The 20,434-nt window shown below is 36.0% G+C and overlaps 1 protein-coding gene across 2 annotated transcripts in view; it reads right to left on the bottom strand.

Moving 5' to 3' along the window:
* The window catches only part of LOC106692031 (solute carrier family 2, facilitated glucose transporter member 3), a 26,998-nt gene extending 7,986 nt beyond the window's left edge, over window positions 1-19,012 (bottom strand). For both annotated transcript variants that reach the window (XM_014437945.2, XM_067047471.1), the window contains exons 1-8: window positions 18,881-19,012; window positions 18,602-18,700; window positions 18,261-18,486; window positions 17,428-17,561; window positions 9,279-9,489; window positions 7,646-7,830; window positions 5,612-5,824; window positions 2,836-3,039 (exon numbers count right to left, since the gene is read on the bottom strand). In XM_014437945.2, the coding sequence (XP_014293431.1) occupies window positions 2,836-3,039; window positions 5,612-5,824; window positions 7,646-7,830; window positions 9,279-9,489; window positions 17,428-17,561; window positions 18,261-18,486; window positions 18,602-18,700; window positions 18,881-18,886 (1,278 nt within the window). In that variant the 5' untranslated portion in view covers window positions 18,887-19,012. The remainder of the gene's footprint in view (window positions 1-2,835; window positions 3,040-5,611; window positions 5,825-7,645; window positions 7,831-9,278; window positions 9,490-17,427; window positions 17,562-18,260; window positions 18,487-18,601; window positions 18,701-18,880) is intronic.
* Between the last annotated feature and the right edge of the window lie 1,422 nt (window positions 19,013-20,434).

The raw sequence follows: 20,434 nt of genomic DNA, 5'->3' as shown, positions 1-20,434 counted from the left end.
ATCGATGTTTTTTGGAAAATGTATTGTAAGCAACGATAATTTAAATCATCGATGTTTTTTGGGTAATTCATTGTATGCCACGATATTTTAAAACATCGATGTTTTTTGTAGTCGATGTTCCATTCTTTCATACAAAAAGCACTTCCGACTGGCCTAGAATGCGTGATCGTTGGAACAGATCTTATATTCCTGAAATAGTTGTTCAAAAATATCGATGTATTGTAAGCAACGATATTTTAATTTTGAGATTTGATATTTTAAAACATCGATTTTTTTTTGTAGTCGATATAGGATTCTTAGTTTCAAAAACCACTTCTGACAGGCCGTAGAATGCGTGATCGTTGGAACAGACCTTATGTTACTCAAATGGATGTTCCAAAACATCGATGTATTTTGGGTAATGTATTGTAAGCAACGATATTTTAATATTGAACAATGATATTTCTAAACATCGATGTTTTTTTTGTCAATTTCCATTATTTTTTTGTAAAAACCACTTCCGACTGGCGGGAGTATACGTAGTCGTTGGAACAGACCTTATGTTACTGAAATGATTGTTCAAAAACATCAATGTATTTTAGGTAAAGGTTTGTATGTAATGTTTTAATATTAAGCATAGATATTTTAAAACATTGATGTTTTTTCTAGTCGTAATTTATCTTTATTACGTCGTTAGCGTGATGGTTGGAGGTCCTTTTTTATCCCACCACATTGTTGACAGGAAATTGTTCATACCGTAATTTTTTGTTTTCATTTAGTTATTTTTGAAAAAAAAAACAAAACAATTAACGATTGGGACAAACGTAAAAAATCGAAAGTAAAACATCGATATTAAAAAAACATCAGCTTAAAAACATCGATATCAAAAACATCGACATCGATGTCGCATCCCTAGTTCATTGATTAATTTCATTCACCTGTTTATCCTGTGCACCCAAATCCCTAATTTCCATCTTTATATACCAAAATAGACTAGATTTTTCTGGCAGCTTTCACACTAGTTTGTGCTTATCACTATTCATAAACTTATATTTTACTTTTTATTTTATTATATTTTCTATTGTATTTCTATTTTTTATCATTAACACGCATTTATTGCATCACAATAAATATTATAAATGTCTTCTGGCCCTCCGTTTGTAATTGATGATTCCAGATAAATTGTCAACCCCATTTTTTATATCTCTGTGGACTTTACACCACATTTTTTATCAAATTTTAAAAAATTTAATAATTCTTTTACCTAACAATTACTACATAGTTGGGTACTAACCAGCTAATATTTAGTTAACTATGGTAGACACTAATAGCTAAATAGTTGTCAGAATTAGTTATTTAGTTATTGACTGTTAGCTATACCTATATCTTACAACTAAATTAGTTGTTAGTTAAAATTAACAAGTAAAAACTATTTCAGATGCATGGAAACTAAAACTAATTAATATTATCTTTGGCTGTTGAAAAAAAATGATAAATAATTCTTCCCCTGTTAGTGGTTAACTTAACATATTAGAATACCTTTATAAGATTTCAGAGGCGCTAAAAAATAAAAATAAAATCGATTTTATGATAGCGGGACTGCATACCGATTTATTTTAACTTTTCGGATTTTTAAAATCTTGGAAAAATTGAAATACATCGATTCGGAAAATCGCGAACTTAAAATTCATTTTCAGCACATCCGAAAACATTTATAGGGACCCAAATATGTGAGAAATCCGAAAACTTGAAATAAATCCATTCACAAGCGCGCGATCATAAAAAAAGATTTTAATTTTCATTTTCAACAAGTCTCAAAAAATTTATAGGGACCCCAATATGTTAGAAATCCGAAAAGTTGAAATAAATGGATCCGGAAGCGCATGATATGAAAGTTGATTTTATTTTCATTTTCAGGATCTCTGGAAACATGTAAAGGTACCGAAATCCGAAAAGTTGAAATAAATCTATTCACAAGCCTGTGATCACAAAAAAAGTTTTATTTTCATTTTCAGCACATGCGAATACATTTATAAGGACCTCAATATGTTAGAAATCTGTAAATTATAAATAGATACGCAGTCGCGCTATCATAAAATCGATTTTATTTTCATTTTCAGGATCTCTGAAAACGTATTAGGAATCCAAATATGTTAAAAATAAAAAAATGTAAAAATAAATCGATTCGGATGCGCACGATCTGAAAGTCGATTTCATTTTCATTTTCAGTAACTCTGAAAACATATAAAGGTACCCCAATATGAAGAAATCAGAAAAGTTAAAATAAATCGATACGCAATTGCGCTATCATAAAATCGATTTTATTTTCATTTTCAGGATCTCTGAAAACTTATAAAGGTATCCCAATATGTTTTAAATCAGAAAAGTTGAAATAAATCTATTCGGAAGCTCACGATCTCAAAGTAGATTTCATTTTCATTTTCAGTACCTCTGAAAACATATAAAGGGACCCCAATATGAAGAAATCAGAAAAGTTAAAATAAATCGATACGCAAACATGCGATCATAAAATCGATTTTTTTTCATTCCCAGCACCTCTGAAATTATTTCAGTGACCGGAGAAGATGGCCATATGCCAGAAATAAGAAAAGTTAAAAGGAAACCTGTGCTTGGACTTTTTTATTATATTATTTTTTAGTTGAAACTAACTAAATGTTAGTTTAGCTGATTACAAAAAATAGCTAATTTAGTTTCAAGAGTTATCCATGAGCAAACAACTAACCGGTTAGTTTTTAGTTTCCTATGCAACTACAGCCACTTTAGCTTTAGTTTTTAGTTGTTAGTTATAGCTAACTTTTGCCGAAATGTGAACTACTACTAACATCATTATCATACCTGTAACGGCCTGAACCCTATGCCAACGATAAAGTTAAAAATCCAGTTAGTGGGTACTGCGATACTGCAAGCGAGCGGCCGAGATGCCGTGTTGAACAGTTCAGGCCCCAACAACCAGGGGATCGATCCAGCACCGACGGCGAAAAAGAAAACGTAAGCATAAACCATTATTATAGCCACATACCTGGCAGCCTCTTTTTCTTCCTGAAAACAGACAAAAGGTAGTTATCTTAAATATTATTTTTGATCTAAAAAAGAAAGTAATGCTACTATTTACACATTGATAAACCTACGACTTTCTGTCCTAAGCTTTGATAATATTTCGTTTATCCCCATTGAACAAATTCTCTAACTACACACGTACATCATCCCGACAAACGATTTGTTTGGAATCGTCATAATGGACTGAAACAACATGGAACTGTTCATCGTTTCTGACTACTTAAACTTTTACTAGGCGCTTCAAACTTCCAAATCGTGAATCAGTAGAGTATTACGGCTGTCGTCTTAATTTCAACTTCATGTTCCAAATAACCTGTCACCCTCTATGAAACTGTCGGGGTTGTCTGGTCTTAGGCGATTTCTCCAGCCTGATATTTCTTTACAGAAGGCCCACGACAAGGCGTATTCATTAATAGCTTTGAAAGGAAAGCCGTGCCAGGGGATGAGCCCTGGACACTGACTAGGTAGAGGAGGTCTAGGTGAGAGAGTCTGAGGCAGAGTAACAGTTCTAGTTGCCGAGATGAAGCGGACGGACTAGAACTGTCATGATAGGAGCCAGCTTACTAGTTGCCGAGATGAAGCGGGCGGACCAGTAAGCTGATAAGGCTAGGTGCAGCTCTAGTTGCCGAGATGCAGCGGACGGACTAGAGCCGGGGAGAGACGGGAAATTACACTGGTTGCCGAGATGAAGCGGACGGACCAGTGTAACCGTTAGGAAGTAGGTTACAATCTTAGTTGCCGAGATGAAGCGGACGGACCAAGATTAATGGAGTAAGTGAGAGGAGATAGGCCATAGTCTAAGATGAGCATAATAAAAACCAACTCTTGAGAGAATAGATTAGCAATAAACTTCTCTATCTCAAGTAGAGTGTAAGCCACAAGTGCTATGACTAGACCCGGAGAAGGCTTGATCTGATGGATCAATCCCGGTGACAATTGAAGGCCTCATGTGATCGGTTATCACTAAGAATTCACTCTTTTAACTCTACTTGAGATCGTTCCGTAGAATCTTATTGCTCAATCTCTTTTTATTTTATAATTAACATTCTTACATATTACATATTAACATATATACATTTTATACAAGAGATCGTATTTCTATAATAATAAACTTATATACAATTATACAGTTGCTTAGACGCTTGTAGTGCTGGCCCCTGTCGGGTTACCGCGGAACTACGTGCTTGCTCACTGTTACAAAACTAATAACTAAACTCTCTACTTCTAGAACTAAGTGGCTGCTAGATCTAAATAGAAATAAACTTCGAATACTAATAGGAATTCTTACAGGTCATTGGAGACTTAAAAGTCATCTTAAGATTTGTGTAGCAGTTGGTGATGAAACCTACCACTTATGTATACAAGCCCCCGAAAACTACCCTACATTAGAGAGCAGATTGTGACCGCAACACATCACTAAGATTTACCATTCTAGGCTCTGATTGACTCCTAGAATATGAGGCTTTGTCCATAGATTGATTGTATCTGTTAAATTTAAAAGTGAAAAAATTTCGACATAGATGAATAATAGTCATTAAAAGAATCATTCCTGTTTGAGGAACTGAAAGTCTGGATTGGGGGGTCCCGTAATGTAGGCACTACTAGCGGCCCCATGTGGCCAACATAAAAAGCTTACCTCCTCTAACCCCCACTGTGTGGAGAAGAAGAAAACTTGTGCATGAGAGAGCCATCTTCTTTTTCTACAAGCAGTAATTTTTTCTTCACTCTTATTCAGTGAAAATTGACCATGAATGAGTTTCTACTCACTCTACATTCTGGAGTGCCTCTCACCAACGTAAGAAAGAAAAACCAAGGAATACGGAGAGGAAAACCGAAGTAGGGAGTAAGTCTACACCTATCCATATAATTCACACAATCATCATCAGCATCATTAAATCCATAGACCAATTAATCAAAATTAATTAACATACCTAATTATAAATGTTCTATGTTGGCCACCCCGACACCACCTGTAACTTATGCAATAGATTTTTCTTTTCAGTTAATTATGTTTCATTTATCATTACAATTAATTATATACAGTTCACTACCAACCCAACCAGCCTATCAAAAGTTAAGGAGCACCTGGCCTAGAGTCGAAGGCGCACTTCATACAATTCCATTGGTCTGCCTTGGGGTTGGCAAAAAGGACCAATAGATTTCCACTCACCCGATACATTCTATTCCTCTATTCCGTTTTACATCCACTTTGCCACAATCCATCTTTTTGGGTATCGTTTCATCGGGCATCCTCTAAACGTGTCCTAACCATCTTATTCTTGCTCTTTTGACTAAAGCCACGATGCTGGATCCTAATACGATTTCTGTAATCCGAACACCCCCTGCAGGGATTAGTTGGGGTTACCGAGATTAAATATTATTTCCAAATTAGTGAAAATTGTAATTTCTCCCTTAAGTTACACTTCTTTTTTAACACCTCCTTTATCTATCTATAATCAAGAAAGTACCTTCTAGCTCCTGAACCTTTTGGTATATTACATTTTAATGGAGTAAAAATTAAACATTCATCACAATTCTGTTTCTGAGTACTCACGACATAATAGAGAGAGCCACAGAGGATCGCAGTAGTGATGATCATCCCTCCGAAGGCCAACAACAACAACAACTTCCTACCAAATCTCTCGACAAGGTAAACCGACAGAACGGTTGTCAGCACGTTGAGGGCCATCACGCCGACCGAGTTCAGTTGAGACGTCTCCAAAGAACTTTTGCTCATCACAAATATTGCTGTCGAATAAAACATTACCTGAAAACAGATTTTTTTTAATACGTCAGTAAAAATCTTCGTTTGGTATAGTTCTTGCGAAATACAAAATTGTACTGTATTGAAGCACACATTTTTAAAAACATCTCAATATCGACTTCTTCATGCACAATAATTCCAAATCCTAGTTTTTTTAAACTCATAAACAAAATTTCAAATACATGTTTTGATAGTATTTATTAAACTGTACAGATATTGTTGGCTTTTCAAGTGTCTTTAACCTTAAGAGCAACCTTTTTTGAACAACACAGACTGCAAGTAAAACTTCACAAGGAAATTAGATAAAAAGTTAAACCAATTGGACTTTGAACTATTGTACATTAAAGTATCGATTTAGAAATTCTGTTGTGTAGATCTTTTCCGGTTCTAGTGAGCAACGAATTTTGACAAAAGGAAGAAGATTTCATAAGCGGTAACAAATTCCAATTTCGTTGAATTTTCTCCACAACGGTGATAAAAGGGATTTAAATATATAAGTGGTGTCAAAAATACGACAGTGTCGGTGGATCATTTGGGTTTTAAATATTTCGACGTTGATATCAAGTATCACTCGTGACATACGTCCTACGTTTATTGCTCTCAATTATATCGTTTTCAACATAATGCACGAATCAGTTAAATATCTACCCTTATTCTAGATATATCCTGGCTAGGATAATTTTTTTAATTATCTTGGTTGTTTTAATGGAGTTCTCATCCAGGTCAACTTCTACCTATATCCATTCTTAATAAGTGAAAGATTTACAAAACTATCCGGCTCCGACTCCGAACATACTTGTTAAATGTCAGCTGGGCCTATCTGGACATACGGGGGCTCCACTAAACCATCAAATTCCTCCTGAATCCTACCCTTACAGTCCAAAATCCTTCGTAAAATCCTTAACGCTCCTTACTTTGTCACAAATTAAGTCATCCATCATGACCTCAATGTCCCATATGTTGCGGATTTGGCCAAAACCAGATACCATTCCTTCCATGGAAAACTTCCCAATCACTTAAATCCACTTGCTTCTAACCTGGCTTCTCCTTCATTACCTAATAATCCTCCTAGGCGTCTGAAAAGAAGATGGCCTCGGGATCTTCTCCTCAAGAAATGTTATTGGAGTTCTATCAATGGGTAGATTCTTCATATGTTTGTATCATGTCACTATCTCACCTACAGCAAATTTACTTGTTGTATATATGTTATACAGTTGTAAATAACAATAAATAAATGATTAAAAAAAATGGAAGGACAAACTGATAAAAAGAAACTTAACATTGGGTAAAATGTTTATTTTAGGTCCTCTAAAAAGGCGGAACGCCATTATTACTTGACCAGACTTTACATCGATAGCTCGGAGGTATAATACATCCAAGATGAGTTTGCCTGTGGGTAAAGGGAGGGGAGAGATGCGCAGTGACATTCCCCTGCCAACCTCCCACTCTCCTCTCCCCACTGTTGACTGGGCAACCTTTGCCAACCTTTTCTATTCTCTGCTCGACCTACTTCTGCAACTTTACAAGTAGAAATTCCTCTTATCAATTTTTTCAAAAATATTTTTCACTAATACCACAAGATTATAAGTATACCATGTCAAGTAAACTGGGCAGTAGGAAAACCATCCACTTTCAAACCAAAAACGTAATTATGAAAATATTAAAATTCATGAAAACAGAGACTGAGGCTATCTAATCCATGTTTCCTCTGTTATGAAAAGCCATAAATTACTCCATTTATCATAAGTAAATTCCTTCCAAGCACTAAATATTTGAATGAAATAATGATTCAATATTTTACCAACGGAGATTGTTTTTGCTTACAGCGTTTATTCCTGACAGCTGCTGTGCGAACATTAGAAAACAAATAATGATGAGAGGTTTTCTCAATTTCTTCTGTTGAATCATTTCTTTTACGGTCACTGTTGGTAGACCCTTCGCATCCTCGACATCCTTGACGGTCTCAGCGAACTGTACATCACTGTCCTTTCCTCCTAACTTTTCAGTCACTGAAATATAATGAAAAAGCATTAAATAATAATTTTGTAAGAGAAAATCTTATTTAGAATTAATTCTATAACTAACAGATTCAGTTTATTATTCAGGATTCACAGTTCGTATTTTATTATTATTTATTTTTTTTTTTTACAAAAATAATCGAGTCAAATAGTCAAGACTAGAAATTCCTGTGAATTTTCTGGTCTGGATCTAACATCTAGTACATCAGGGCTAAAAAAAGAAATACATAACAACATAAAAATATTTTGGCAATATAGGATAATAAAATACAAAAAAGTAATCTAAGGTAGGGTTAGAAATTATGTAAATATAAGTGAAAAGAAAATTATATAAAAATATATATAAAAATAACAAATAACATAAACTATTATATTTAAAATGAACAGGAGATATGAGAGAAATAAAAATTGTACACAATAAAAGACGGAAAATTAAGTAAGTAACATGAGAACAAATAAATACCAAGAAAGAATAAGAATAATAGATAAATAAAGAATATGATATAATAATAAGAATATAATATAAATAATAATAAATAAATAAAGCACAAATCATAACCATCTATCTGTATTAGGCATTGAGATAGTATTCTTCCGACATCCTTTTCCTTTTTTATTAGTTTTTCTACGCCAACACGTATGTGGGTCCGAAACCCGGGAGCAGTGCATAGGTTGAAAGTTTTTTTTTTAATTTAAAAAGAAAAAACTCCTTCATTACCCAATAATCCTCCTAGGCGTCTGAAAAGAAGATGGCCTCTAGAAATATTTTTGGATTTCTATCAGTGGGTCGATTCTCCACATATTTGTATCATGTCATTATAGCACTTACAAGAAATTTAATTGATGTATATATATGTATAAAGTTGTAAATTACAATAAATAAATTATTTAAAAAAAAAAAAAAAAAAAAATTTTGTTATCTCTATCTCTGTGTCATACTTCTTAAACATAAACATCGTAATTTCAAATAATTATTTAAGGATGTTTGTTTGGGATCGCCGAAAAATTAATGTTTAACTGCCCCAGGTGGGAATCGAACCCACAACGCTCCGAACCGAACGCACCTGCGCCTCAACCCGCACGGCCATCACGTCCCTTATATTCATTGTAAATATTTGCTTTATTGATTTTTTTTTTTTTAGGTCATTTCTATTGTGCAAGATAAGTTTATGAAGACTGTTTGTCTACTGTTAGTTGTCTATAGATTATAGTAAATAGTTTTTATAACTGTTTATATATACTATAATATATGGTTATATTATTGTATAAGTAATATAACTGTGTTATATAAGTTTACGAGGACTGTTCGTAAACTGGTGGGGAGATTTTTTTTATATTCCACTGTAGATTTTTTAGGTTCCACAGTAGTTCCTAGTCACAAAACCACTTGAAGCTCCTAGTGAGTTTAGAAATGGAGTTGGAAAAATACGTCAATTTACCTTTCTTGGCCTCATCGTTACGTCCCTTTTCCACCAGATACTTAGGTGTCTCCGGGCAGAAGATCATGCCGATTATCTGATACACGGCAACCACTATCACGAGCGCCACCAGTATGGGCCAGCCGCTCTCTGTTCCCAACACTTGTTGATGGCCGAGCATGTTGGCGATAAATATTGTGATGGTAATACTCAGCTGGTACATGGAACCGGTCTGTTCAACAGAAATATATTCATTAACTTATTAGTATTACAATTTTTCATTATATATACGAGGGTAACTAAATATTTATCCGCAATTTAGTTATATTTTTGTTTATGTTTGTAGCACTGTCGTTTTGCGTTGATGACGTATGTTTTGTTTATTTGTTGTTATATCTATGCAAGTTTCATGCTGCTAGGTTAGTTTCGTTATCGCTGTCGTGCTGTTAATCATGGCTGCTCCGCTTTCTATTTGCCCCAAAGAAGAGCAACGTTCAGTGATCTATTTTTTTGTGGTCGGAAGGCGTATCAGGGGCCGAAATTCATCGAAGACTTTCGATACAGTACTGGGATAGTGTTTTCCCTCAACGGCACAACTTCTTGTACAGGATTATTACTGATGGCGAAACATGGATCCATCATAACGTAAACGGCAGAGTTGGGAATGGAAACATCCAAATTCGCTGTGCAAGAAAACGTTCAAGACCTAACCGTCCGCAGGAAAACTGATACATACGGTTTTCTGAGACTCACAAGGTCCAGTACTGGAACATTATGAGGAATGGGACACAACAATAAACAGTGATAGTGACAACAATGACAATAAACAGTGTACGTTACAGTGAGATGCTTACTGCCAAGTCTGCAATTCGAAGCAAACGCCGAGGACTGCTGTCAAAAGGTGTTGTTTTGTTGCGCGACGAAATCCGCATACTGCTGCCCACACTGCTGAAACACTCCAGAAACTCAATTTTGAAGTATTAGTTCATCCTCCATATAGACCCGATCTTGCCCCTTCTGACTATCTCTTGTTTGGTCCACGCAAAGAGGCCTTTGATTTACCTCGGACGAAGCAATGAAAGAAGCGGTACATTCCTTGCTCGTAGCTCAACCCTTCTTTTATGAGGGCATCATGAAGCTTGTACAACGATGGATCAAGTGTTGGAGAGGTTGGCAGCCAAGATCTCAGAGGAGTTGCTGGACAAAAATGGCGCGATTTCCCTCAAGGCAGCACTCATATGCCGGATCAAGCAAAGTGTTTTGAACCATATTCAGGCAGACGAGGAAAAAGCATGGCCAGTAGTGAAGGAAAGATTAGAGAAAGCCTATGGAGGAGGCAGATGGTCCCCATAGGAAGACATTTTCTACATGCTGCGGGAGAGGAGAAAGCACGGGCAGTCTAACGGACAGTGCGCAGCCACGCTGTTAGTACAGTTTAATCTCATCACAGAAAAGATGAGAGAGACTCTTGGGGCGGATGTTGTCAGTTGGAAGATGAATTTTATTGACTCCATAATGAAGGTGCAACTAGCTAAGGATACGAATAAAAGGGAAGGTTTACCACGGGACCGCACTTTCGTGGAATGTGCTCAAGATATGATCGACGCGAGCGCTAGAGAGGAGGATGCAAGGATGGATGTCGATGATGGAGGATGGAACAGAGTACCGTACCACCGCACAAGGAATCCATCAACACCATGGAAGAGAAGAGAACCCAGAGATAGTGGTAAAGACAGAGGCACGGGTAGAGAAAGGCGGCCAGAATATGCATAATACCACAGGGCAGAATACGCAACGGAGGAGGGAAAGAAGACAGGAAGTGCCATGGGTGCGGAAAAATAGGACACCTGGTGGCCCAATGCCCCGCGCTAGGTGCTTTGAGTGCGGCAATGAAGGCCACATAGCTCGACAGTGCCCTTATATCTACAGAAGAGCAGAGACGGGACCAGGGGAACCGATGGAAATAAATTTCACCCTGGGTGGGCCCTGTAGAGTAGAAGGGGAGGCGGACATTGATTTACGGGAATGGGGAATCGAAGAAGGGGTATTGAGGGTTCATATCGTGGAGATATCTATTATAGGTTGCGATCTATTAGGGAAGGAAAGTGCGGGGATTAGGAATAACAATGCCCTGTGGAGGATTCGGTTGGGGAAGAGGAGGTATCGGTGTCGCGAACTTCAAATGGGGGAAACCAAACGGATACGTCCGATCCAAGAAGGGAGGAGGAATTGGAGACAGGAAATAAAGGACAAATACGCAGATATTTTCTTCATGGAAGGAGAGTTACTGGTTAGAGGACGCTCTGTCTATAGCATCACAGAGATAATAAACCAGTATCTATCTAGTAAGCGTGCAGTTTAATTCTGTTACCTCTTTTCCTTTTTCTTCAAGCCTTTCAATCCAAGTGCTCGTAAGTTATAAATGAAGGTATATGACAGTAACTATCGTGACATAAATGGGAACTGTGCTGTATAATCGTTAATACTGGTTCGATTTAGGTGATTGTTTTCTTATTTTTTTAAACAATTTGATTATCTATGATATTGGCTTATATAAACTACATAAAATATGAATAGTTTTCATATAACAACCCTCACTTCAATATTAGTAATATGTTGAAACAATTCAGACTGACTGACATGGAATAAAAGGTGGTAGTTACCAAGGGAAGCCACAGCGAATAGTTGGCAAGGGTAAGCAAAAGTGGGTATTAGACAAGGGTGAGCTATAGTGGTGTTTACATCGGGACCTGCTCGTGCTATACTTCAGGTATCCCGAGTGTATATTACGATTATAATAAATTAAAATTATAGTGTGGAAAAGGGGGCTGAAAATTTGTGAGACTTTCTTCTCATTAGCATGCATATATTTTCCTTTCAAATTAAAGTGTTAATCTCTGAAGGGGCAAATCGTGTTAGTGCGTTAATTGATTAATAATATTGACTATAAAAGATAATAACAGAACGTGGGTGGTCTCATGGCTTATATAATATGGCTTATCTGCTGTGTGACGTCTTCGCCACCGCAGTGACGTCTTCTAGCCGCTTTCCGTTGCAGGTTCAGCAGTTAGTGGAATAGAGAAAACCATGTATCCTCGCCTGGTGTCTTAAAGACGTCTTTCCTCTTCAGTGGCTGGCCAGCGTGTTCTGGACTCTGGCGTGATGGTAGGAGCAGGCCAGGTCCTATACTGCATGGTTCTTAGGTTGAGGCGGCATTGCAGTCGCAGCGTCTTCGGGGTCTTCCGGCGTCCGTGGTAAGAGGGGGCCATTAGAAAATGAGATCCCCGACCCCGACTTTATATACATTCAAAAAATAACCGAAAAATTCGGATTACTTAAATCCGACAAGTGGGTGATTGGCTAGGGTAAGCAATGGGTAGTTAGTAAGGGGAAGCCATCATGAGTAGTAGTTGGCAAGGGTAACCCATGGCGGGTACTTGGTAAGAGAAAGCTATGGTAGGTAGTCGGCAAAGGTAAACCATGGTGAGTAGTAGTCAGCAGGGAAAAATAAAATAGGTATTTGTAAAGGGAAGCCGTAGCGAACAGTTGGCAAGGGTGAGCCATAGCAGGTAGTTGGCTAAGGTAAGCCATTGTGGGTAGTTGGTAAGGGGAAGCTACAGCGAGTAGTTAGAAAGGGTAAATCATCATGTGTCGTAGTTGGCAAGTGTAAGCCATCATGAGTAGTAGTTGGCAAGGGTAACCCATGGTGGGTACTTGGCAAGAGTAACCCATGGTGGGTACTTGGCAAGAGTAAGCTATGGTAGGTAGTTGGCAAGGGTAAACCATGATGGGTAGTAGGCAAAGGTAAATGAGTGAGTAGTATATGACAAGGAAAAGTAAAATGGGTATTTGTAAGGGGAACCCGTAGCGAGCAGTTGGGAAGGGTGAGCCATAGTAGGTAGTTGGCTAGGATAAACCCTAGTGTGTAGTTGTCATGTGGAAGCCATAGTGATAGTTGGCAAGGGAAAGCTATAGTAGGTTGTTAGTTCCCGTGTGGAGTAGCTAGTCTCCCATCGGGGGGGGGGGATCCTCAGCAGATATGGCGGGAACCGGGGAAATAAAATACCCGGGGTGGACCAAAACTAGAATCAAATCCAGGCGCGACGGTTCCTAGAATAGGCGGCGTACAGGTCAGCGTTTGTTCCTCAGGTTAGAGGCGGCTGTGTTATACCTGGCAGTAGGTATAAAATGCTATTTTCCAAATTAAAAATGGAGGGAAATATTAATAATCAAACTACGGTGCAGGGGCACACACCCCAGTACCGGCGTCGGAAAGGAACGAGAAAGCGGGTTCCCCGGCGTCGTCGTCATACGTCCACAGTATTGTAATGGCACGAGACCTGTTGTAATTCTACAACAATTACTGGAAAAATGTGAGACTAATGAAAGAAAAATGGTGGCTGGAAAAGTCAGGCTGTTTTCAGGGAGTGGCAGTGAAGCCGACAAAGATACAAGACCTCATAGTCGAGAAGGGAAAATGAGCCCCAAAGGAAAAAAGAGAAAGAGGGAGGAGGAAGAGTCCCCTCTTAAGCCCAACCCAGAAATTGAAAGACTCGTCCAGAGGGGGGAAGTAATTCAAGGACGTGTCAAAAGCTACATGGAGAGAAAAAGTAATATCGATATTCAGTTTAAAAAGATTGAGAAAATTTTATAAAAAGCAAAAAAATAGTTTTTTCAATGTTTTAAATTGATGAATTCATATTCCTTTCGATATTCAACATTGTTAGTAATATCGATATGGAAGATTAGAAAAATATTTCGTTATTTTTTCATCGAAATTTCGATATTTGGTTTAAAAAAAGATTAAAAAATTTTTATAAAAAATTTAAAATAGTTTTTCGATATTTTAAATTGATAAACTCATATTCCTTTCGATATTTTAGATTGTTATTAATATCGATACCGAAGATTAAAAACGATATTTCGATATTTTATTTTATAGGAATATCGATATTTTATGAAGGAAAACTATAAAGTTTTATGAAAAGCTAGAATAAGGTATTTCAATATTTTATTTTGATAATTTCAAAATTATTTCGATATTTAACATTGTTTATAATACCGATATCGAAGATTAAAAACGATATTTCGATATTTTATTTGATAGAAATATCGATATTTTATGAAAAGCTAAAATAAGGTATTTCAATATTTTATTTTGATAATTTCATGTTCCTGTCATATTTATTTCGATTTCTAACATTGTTGATAATATCAATATCAAAGATTAGAAACGATATTCGATATTTTTTCATCGAAATATCGATATTTGGTTTAAAAAGATTAAGAACACTTTATAAAAAGCTTAAAAATAGTGTTTCGATATTTTAAATTGATAAATTCATGTTCCTTTTGATATATTATATTCTTATTAATATCGATATCGAAGATTAAAAACAATATTTCGATATTTATTTTTATGGAGATATTGCTATTTTACATTGTTATTAATATCGATATGAAAGATTAGAAATGATATTTCTTTATTTTTCATTGAAATATCGATATTTGGTTTAAAAAATGTTTTTATAAAAAAACTAAAAATAGTTTTTTGATACTTTAAATTGATAAATTCATGTTCCTTTCGATATATTACATTGTTATTAATATCGATATTCCATTTTTAAATTTTCTATACAATTTTCAAGTCTTTTTAAACAAAATATTGTTATTTCAATAAAATAATATTGGAATATTGTTGCTCATATTCCATATAGATTATAACAGTAGTGTTAACGCCATAATATATAATTACCTTGTAAATAAAATTTAGTTAGTCTTAGTGTTTAATTTAATAACATTTATTTTTATTCATATTAATTTAATTGTATTTAGTTATTTGAAAAGAAAAATGTAATTATATTTGTGTGTTATATTGAGTAATAGAGAAGGTCGCTAGGGGCTGATAATTGTTGCTAAGGCGTCACCTAGCAACGGACCGACCATCTTAGTTTTTTTATAGCAGTTCCGGCTAATTAGTGGCCATGGTAGCGCCTAAGCAGCCCTGTCTGCCCTTATAATTAATTAGTTTGGAAAATTTTTAATGAGTAAGAATAATTTTTAGTGAGTTAACCGTCAGTACAGTTCAAACCAGACATTTTCCGTTTTTCGACTTTAATATGAGTTCCGGATAGTTAGTGGCCACGAACGTGTGTATGCGCCACTACACCAACTTTGGACCATTACAGCGGTGTATTTAGCTACAAGAGTTGCGACCTAAACATCTCGGCAGAACTCTTCCTCGGACCTATCGGAGTGGACGCAAGGCGTCGACTAGTATTTGTTTTATATATATTTATTTGTTTATTTGTAAATTATTTTATTGTCATCTTCATAATTTATATAACTATTTTATTTTCATCTGAGAGGCTTTTTTATTTCTACTTGTATTCATCATTAGTCATCTTTTGTTTATTTTAGTTTTAGTTTTTAAAATGTTTAAATTGACCAAATAAATGTTTTAATCCGAACCAGTTTTCCGTTTGTTCATTTTAAAGCTTTCCAACAAAAAGACATACTCGATTTTAGGTGGCTTTAACAAGTAGAAAATATCGTAATAAATATGTAATTATCAAAATAAAATATCGATATTCCTATTTTAAAATCTCTATATGATATTTTAGTCATTTTCAACAAAATATCGATATTTCGATAAAACAATATCGGAATATTGTTGCTAATATTCTATATCGATACTACTATATTACAATACACCGAAATAAATATGTAATTATCAAAATAAAATATTGATATTTGATAAATATAATCGGAATATTGTTGCTCGTATTTCATATCGATTACAACAGAAAATATCGAAATAAATATGTAATTATCAAAATAAAATATCAATATTTCATTTTTAAATTTTCTATACAATTTAAACAATTATATTTTAGTTTATATTTGTTATGTTAATGATATGGTTGTCGTGGTGTTGCTTTGTTTCATCGTTATTAGGAGTTTCTTATGTATTTTGATTAGGTATGACATAAAATAAGTTTTACTATGTCATGCTATGTTATCATTTTATAAATAATATTACTTTAATTCGTTAAATTTTCTATATCGATATTTCGATATTTTAGTTCCGATATAATATCGATATCGATATTGCTAACCGATATCGATATGGATGTTTTTCTTTCGATATTCCATCCCTACCTAGAAGTAAGGATAAGAAGACAATTTGACGCCACTCCTCACCTGATGTACTTAAGAGATAGGGTGACCCTATCACTCAACGGATTGAGCAGGATAGGGGGTGCGTTCTGGAGAATCAGGTACGATGACCATTTACAAAGACGTGAATTCTGAAGGTATACTGAGGTACGCATCCTCTGCGTGGAGCAGGAACCTCACGCAGGATCAAAAGAGGAGACTGGCCACCATACATTGGCTCTGCTGAGGGTTACAAAGACCTACAGGACGGTACCGCAAGAGGTGGTGCAGAGCTGGCCGGAGTGATGCCCATGGACCTCATCCTCAAGGAGGATTTCGTCAAGTAGGAAGTAAAGAGGCAGAGGTTGGTAGCGCTATCGGAGGGACTCAGAGAGAAGATTGACCAGACCCGAACCTATGGAAGAAGATGCTGTGGGAGGATTCCATTGATGAATGGAATGGATGGTGGCTGGGGAACCAGAAGGACGCCACTCTGAGGAGGTTCTTCCTTACCGCCCACTCAAGACTAAGAGCGAGGTGGGTCCACCCAGGTTATGATGGGATGGGTTCGACCACCCGGGATCGGAGAGCCACCAATACAAGATGATGAAGGTGAAGAAGCAGACACAGACTTAGACCAGGAGGGCTGGACCAGGCTACGTGCTGGAGGAGGCACTCGGGCGGATGCAAGTGGATAAGGTGCAGCCCCACCTAAAAGCGCTGGACTGCTCCACGGTTGAACCCCAATAAATAAAAAGAAAGACAATTATTGGTGGTAATGTCATGCGTAATTCTAGCTCACTACTCCATTGTTGCCCAACCCTGTACGCCAAAAATGGCGAGGGAGGGAGAATAAAAAAAGTTGATAAGGGAAAACCATTCTAGACAGTTGCCTTATCTTCTATATCGTTAAAATGGCTGATTAAAACTTAAAATTTCATTTTAATTGGTAATCAAACTTAAAATGTGATGAGATAATTGCATATGTAAGAATAATAATAAACATACTCACGGCTCCTCTAATTGCAGTCGGAGAAATTTCACAAATATACAACGGAGCTAGGCCAGCGTTCAGTCCAGCGTTTACTCCAATGAAAAATCTTCCGAGAAATAGGAAGTAGAAAGTTCCAATCATTTTACTTGAGCCTGTAACAAAAACGGGAGAGCCCTGAAATCAAATTTAAAACCGAACTTAGCTAATGGTAAGTAAGAAATTAAAATTATATAGATTTTAGTTTGAAGTCGACTTCTTGCAATTTCACATCTCCAAAGAAGTTACATGGAGAAATCAAAAGTTAATCTTAATTTATTACTCAAATGGCTATTCAGGCACAGACATTTTTAGTATATTCTGGAGGTAGATCCATTCCAAGACTATGTTATGTGAATATTGGACCCTACGACCAAACTCGAGAGTCAAATCCAAGCAAGGGAAATGAGGTACCATGGGGAAGTTGGTGGCTAAAAGTTATAGAAAGTAATAGTAAAAGTGAATGAAATTGATACACGATCGTAGCAGGTACCAACCGGTACGGTGCCTAGAAGTCAACTCCCGTCAGCTGAAAAAGGCTAGGATACTAACACAAAATATGTCTAAAATTGAAAGAAATCTGAACTGGTAAGATTCAAAATAGTGTTGAGTAGGCGTGAAAGGACACATTCTTGAATTATATGTGCGAACGGAACGAAGCGGAACACCGGGTGGGAACCACAAGCTTAGAAGGGGAATTGGATCATGTCAAATCCCTGTTTTTAATAATGAGGAGGGAAAAAATATTAACAGAGCCATTATTGTATGGACTACAGGTTAGGAAGGAATACATAGGATATGTAAAGGATCCTTACCAAAGAATAATCCAGCGATGATAGCAAAGATGTTGTTCAATATGAGGGCCCACCTCCTGCCTAACTTATTGGCTAAGAAGCCGGTGAGTGCCCCGCCGATCATACCTCCAATACAGAACGTCGAGACGATCATCGACCAAACCCACACGATGTCCTCTTCTTTGTGCTCTTCAGAGTCATTTCTCGGTTCGAATCCACCATCTGATACCATCCAGTCTTTTATTACCTACGATTGAGTAAAAAGTTAAACAAAAATAAATAAAACAGCACTGAAATAAAATATTTAATTAAATATTAAGTATAAGAATGACTAAAAGGTATAGATAAAGTAATATATATACCTCTTCGGGAGTGTTCAAAACACCTATATTGTAACCGTGCTGGAAGCCAGATCCTATAGCTGCTGTTGCTACAGCCCATATTAAATACAAAGTTACTTCCTAAAGGAAAGAAAACAAAAAAAAAAATTGATAAGTGGAGTGTGGAGGGAGCTTATAACCACCCTAATGGTTGTAACTTTGTATTGTACCGAGGTAACAACTGTTTGAAACCAGTGGTAACGTAAAACCCGAATATTAAATATTACATCAGAAATGTCAACAATTATCAATTCAGCTTACCACCATATTATTGAGTCTGGATTTTGATAATTTTGTTTAATAAATGCATTGGTTCATCATAACATCGAAAAAAAAAATACCCACAATTTCACCTGCAAATGTTTCGGTTATTATCAACATATGGACGTTTTATTTTTTGCATTGTATATTTTTTAAATATTTTACTTAGTTGTATTGAATAGGAAAGAGGTATAGAATCGAAGAAATCTCAACTGACGGCCGTTTAAGAAAACTAATTACTCTTATATCGGTTACTTGATTAAAAAACAACTAAACCTTATGTAAAAAAGTTATACCATTATATCTAGTAGAGTTATGGTTAGATTGATGTCCCAGAAACATATAATAAAAATAAAAGACCAAACCTTTTGTAAATAATTTCGGATGTCATGAAAGATCTGTAGGGGGCTGGCAACACTGAGTGCGGAAAAACCTGCCCAGTATGGTTATCGAAGAGAACGGTCAAAGTCATGTAAATTATTATTGTGTATCGCCAGTATATTATGTTCATCATTATTATTATGTTCATCAAGATTGTACAGATTTGTTATGTATACTCAAACTACCAACAAACCTACATTGGTGACCCCGATGACCACACTGGGTTTGTGTTGAACACGTCACGCGTGTGTTTGTGGAACGTTTGTTTATCATCATGTTACGTAAGTCTTTATTTTAAATATCAATTAAAATGGTTAATAATGAAGAAAAATCAAAGGTAGTCTTTCGGAGACGCCAGCTCAAAATATTCCTGGACCTTCGAATAGTAATCCTACAACCACACATTTTGTAGATCGTGTTAGTGTAAAAATACCAGCTTTTTGGACGGATAAGCAATAAATATGGTTTTACTAAGTAGAACCTCAGTTTCAACTGTTCGGTGTAACCGTTGAAAACACTAAATTGATTACTTAGTATTCCAATTAGATCGTAAAGTGGTAGAAAATATATGGGATATTGCTTCATCTGAAGACCCTAATAAATATACATTAGCCAAAAATAGATTACTAAAAATATTGAAAGAAAGTGAAGAAAAACAATTAGTGACTGCGATCAAAATCACAGTGGACAAGTCCTTAAGAAACGCACCTTGTACTTTCCAGCGCTTCATGCATGAGATATTGTTTGGATTGCCTTTATTGTTTTGTTTATCTTGACGATATATTAATTGCATCTAGAACTCCTGATGAGCACGTGGAACACTTGAGAGTAGTCTTCGAAAGACTGAATTCTTTCGGACTTCGTATCGATTTTAAGTGAATCCGTATTTGGTGCATCAGAAGTTATTTTCATGGAAATCTAATAAGTGGTGAAGGTATCAGATCAGACCCAGAGCGTGTCAAGACTATAATGGAATTTAAAAAGCCAGTTACAGTACAAGAACTCAGGCGATTTTTAGGCATCATAAACTTTTATCGTCAAATATGAACTATCACTCACGAAACACTTAAAATAACTTTATTGGTATAATACAAACAAGAATGTTTACATAACAATTGCTACTGAGCTATTGACACGTACTCTAATGCTAGGCTATGTAGGGATATATATATA

The sequence above is a fragment of the Halyomorpha halys genome, unplaced genomic scaffold (assembly GCF_000696795.3).
Source record: "Halyomorpha halys isolate HHAL.00 unplaced genomic scaffold, Hhal_1.1 Scaffold53.1, whole genome shotgun sequence".
NCBI lineage: Eukaryota > Metazoa > Arthropoda > Insecta > Hemiptera > Pentatomidae > Halyomorpha > Halyomorpha halys.
This window is presented reverse-complemented; position numbering and strand designations above follow the sequence as displayed.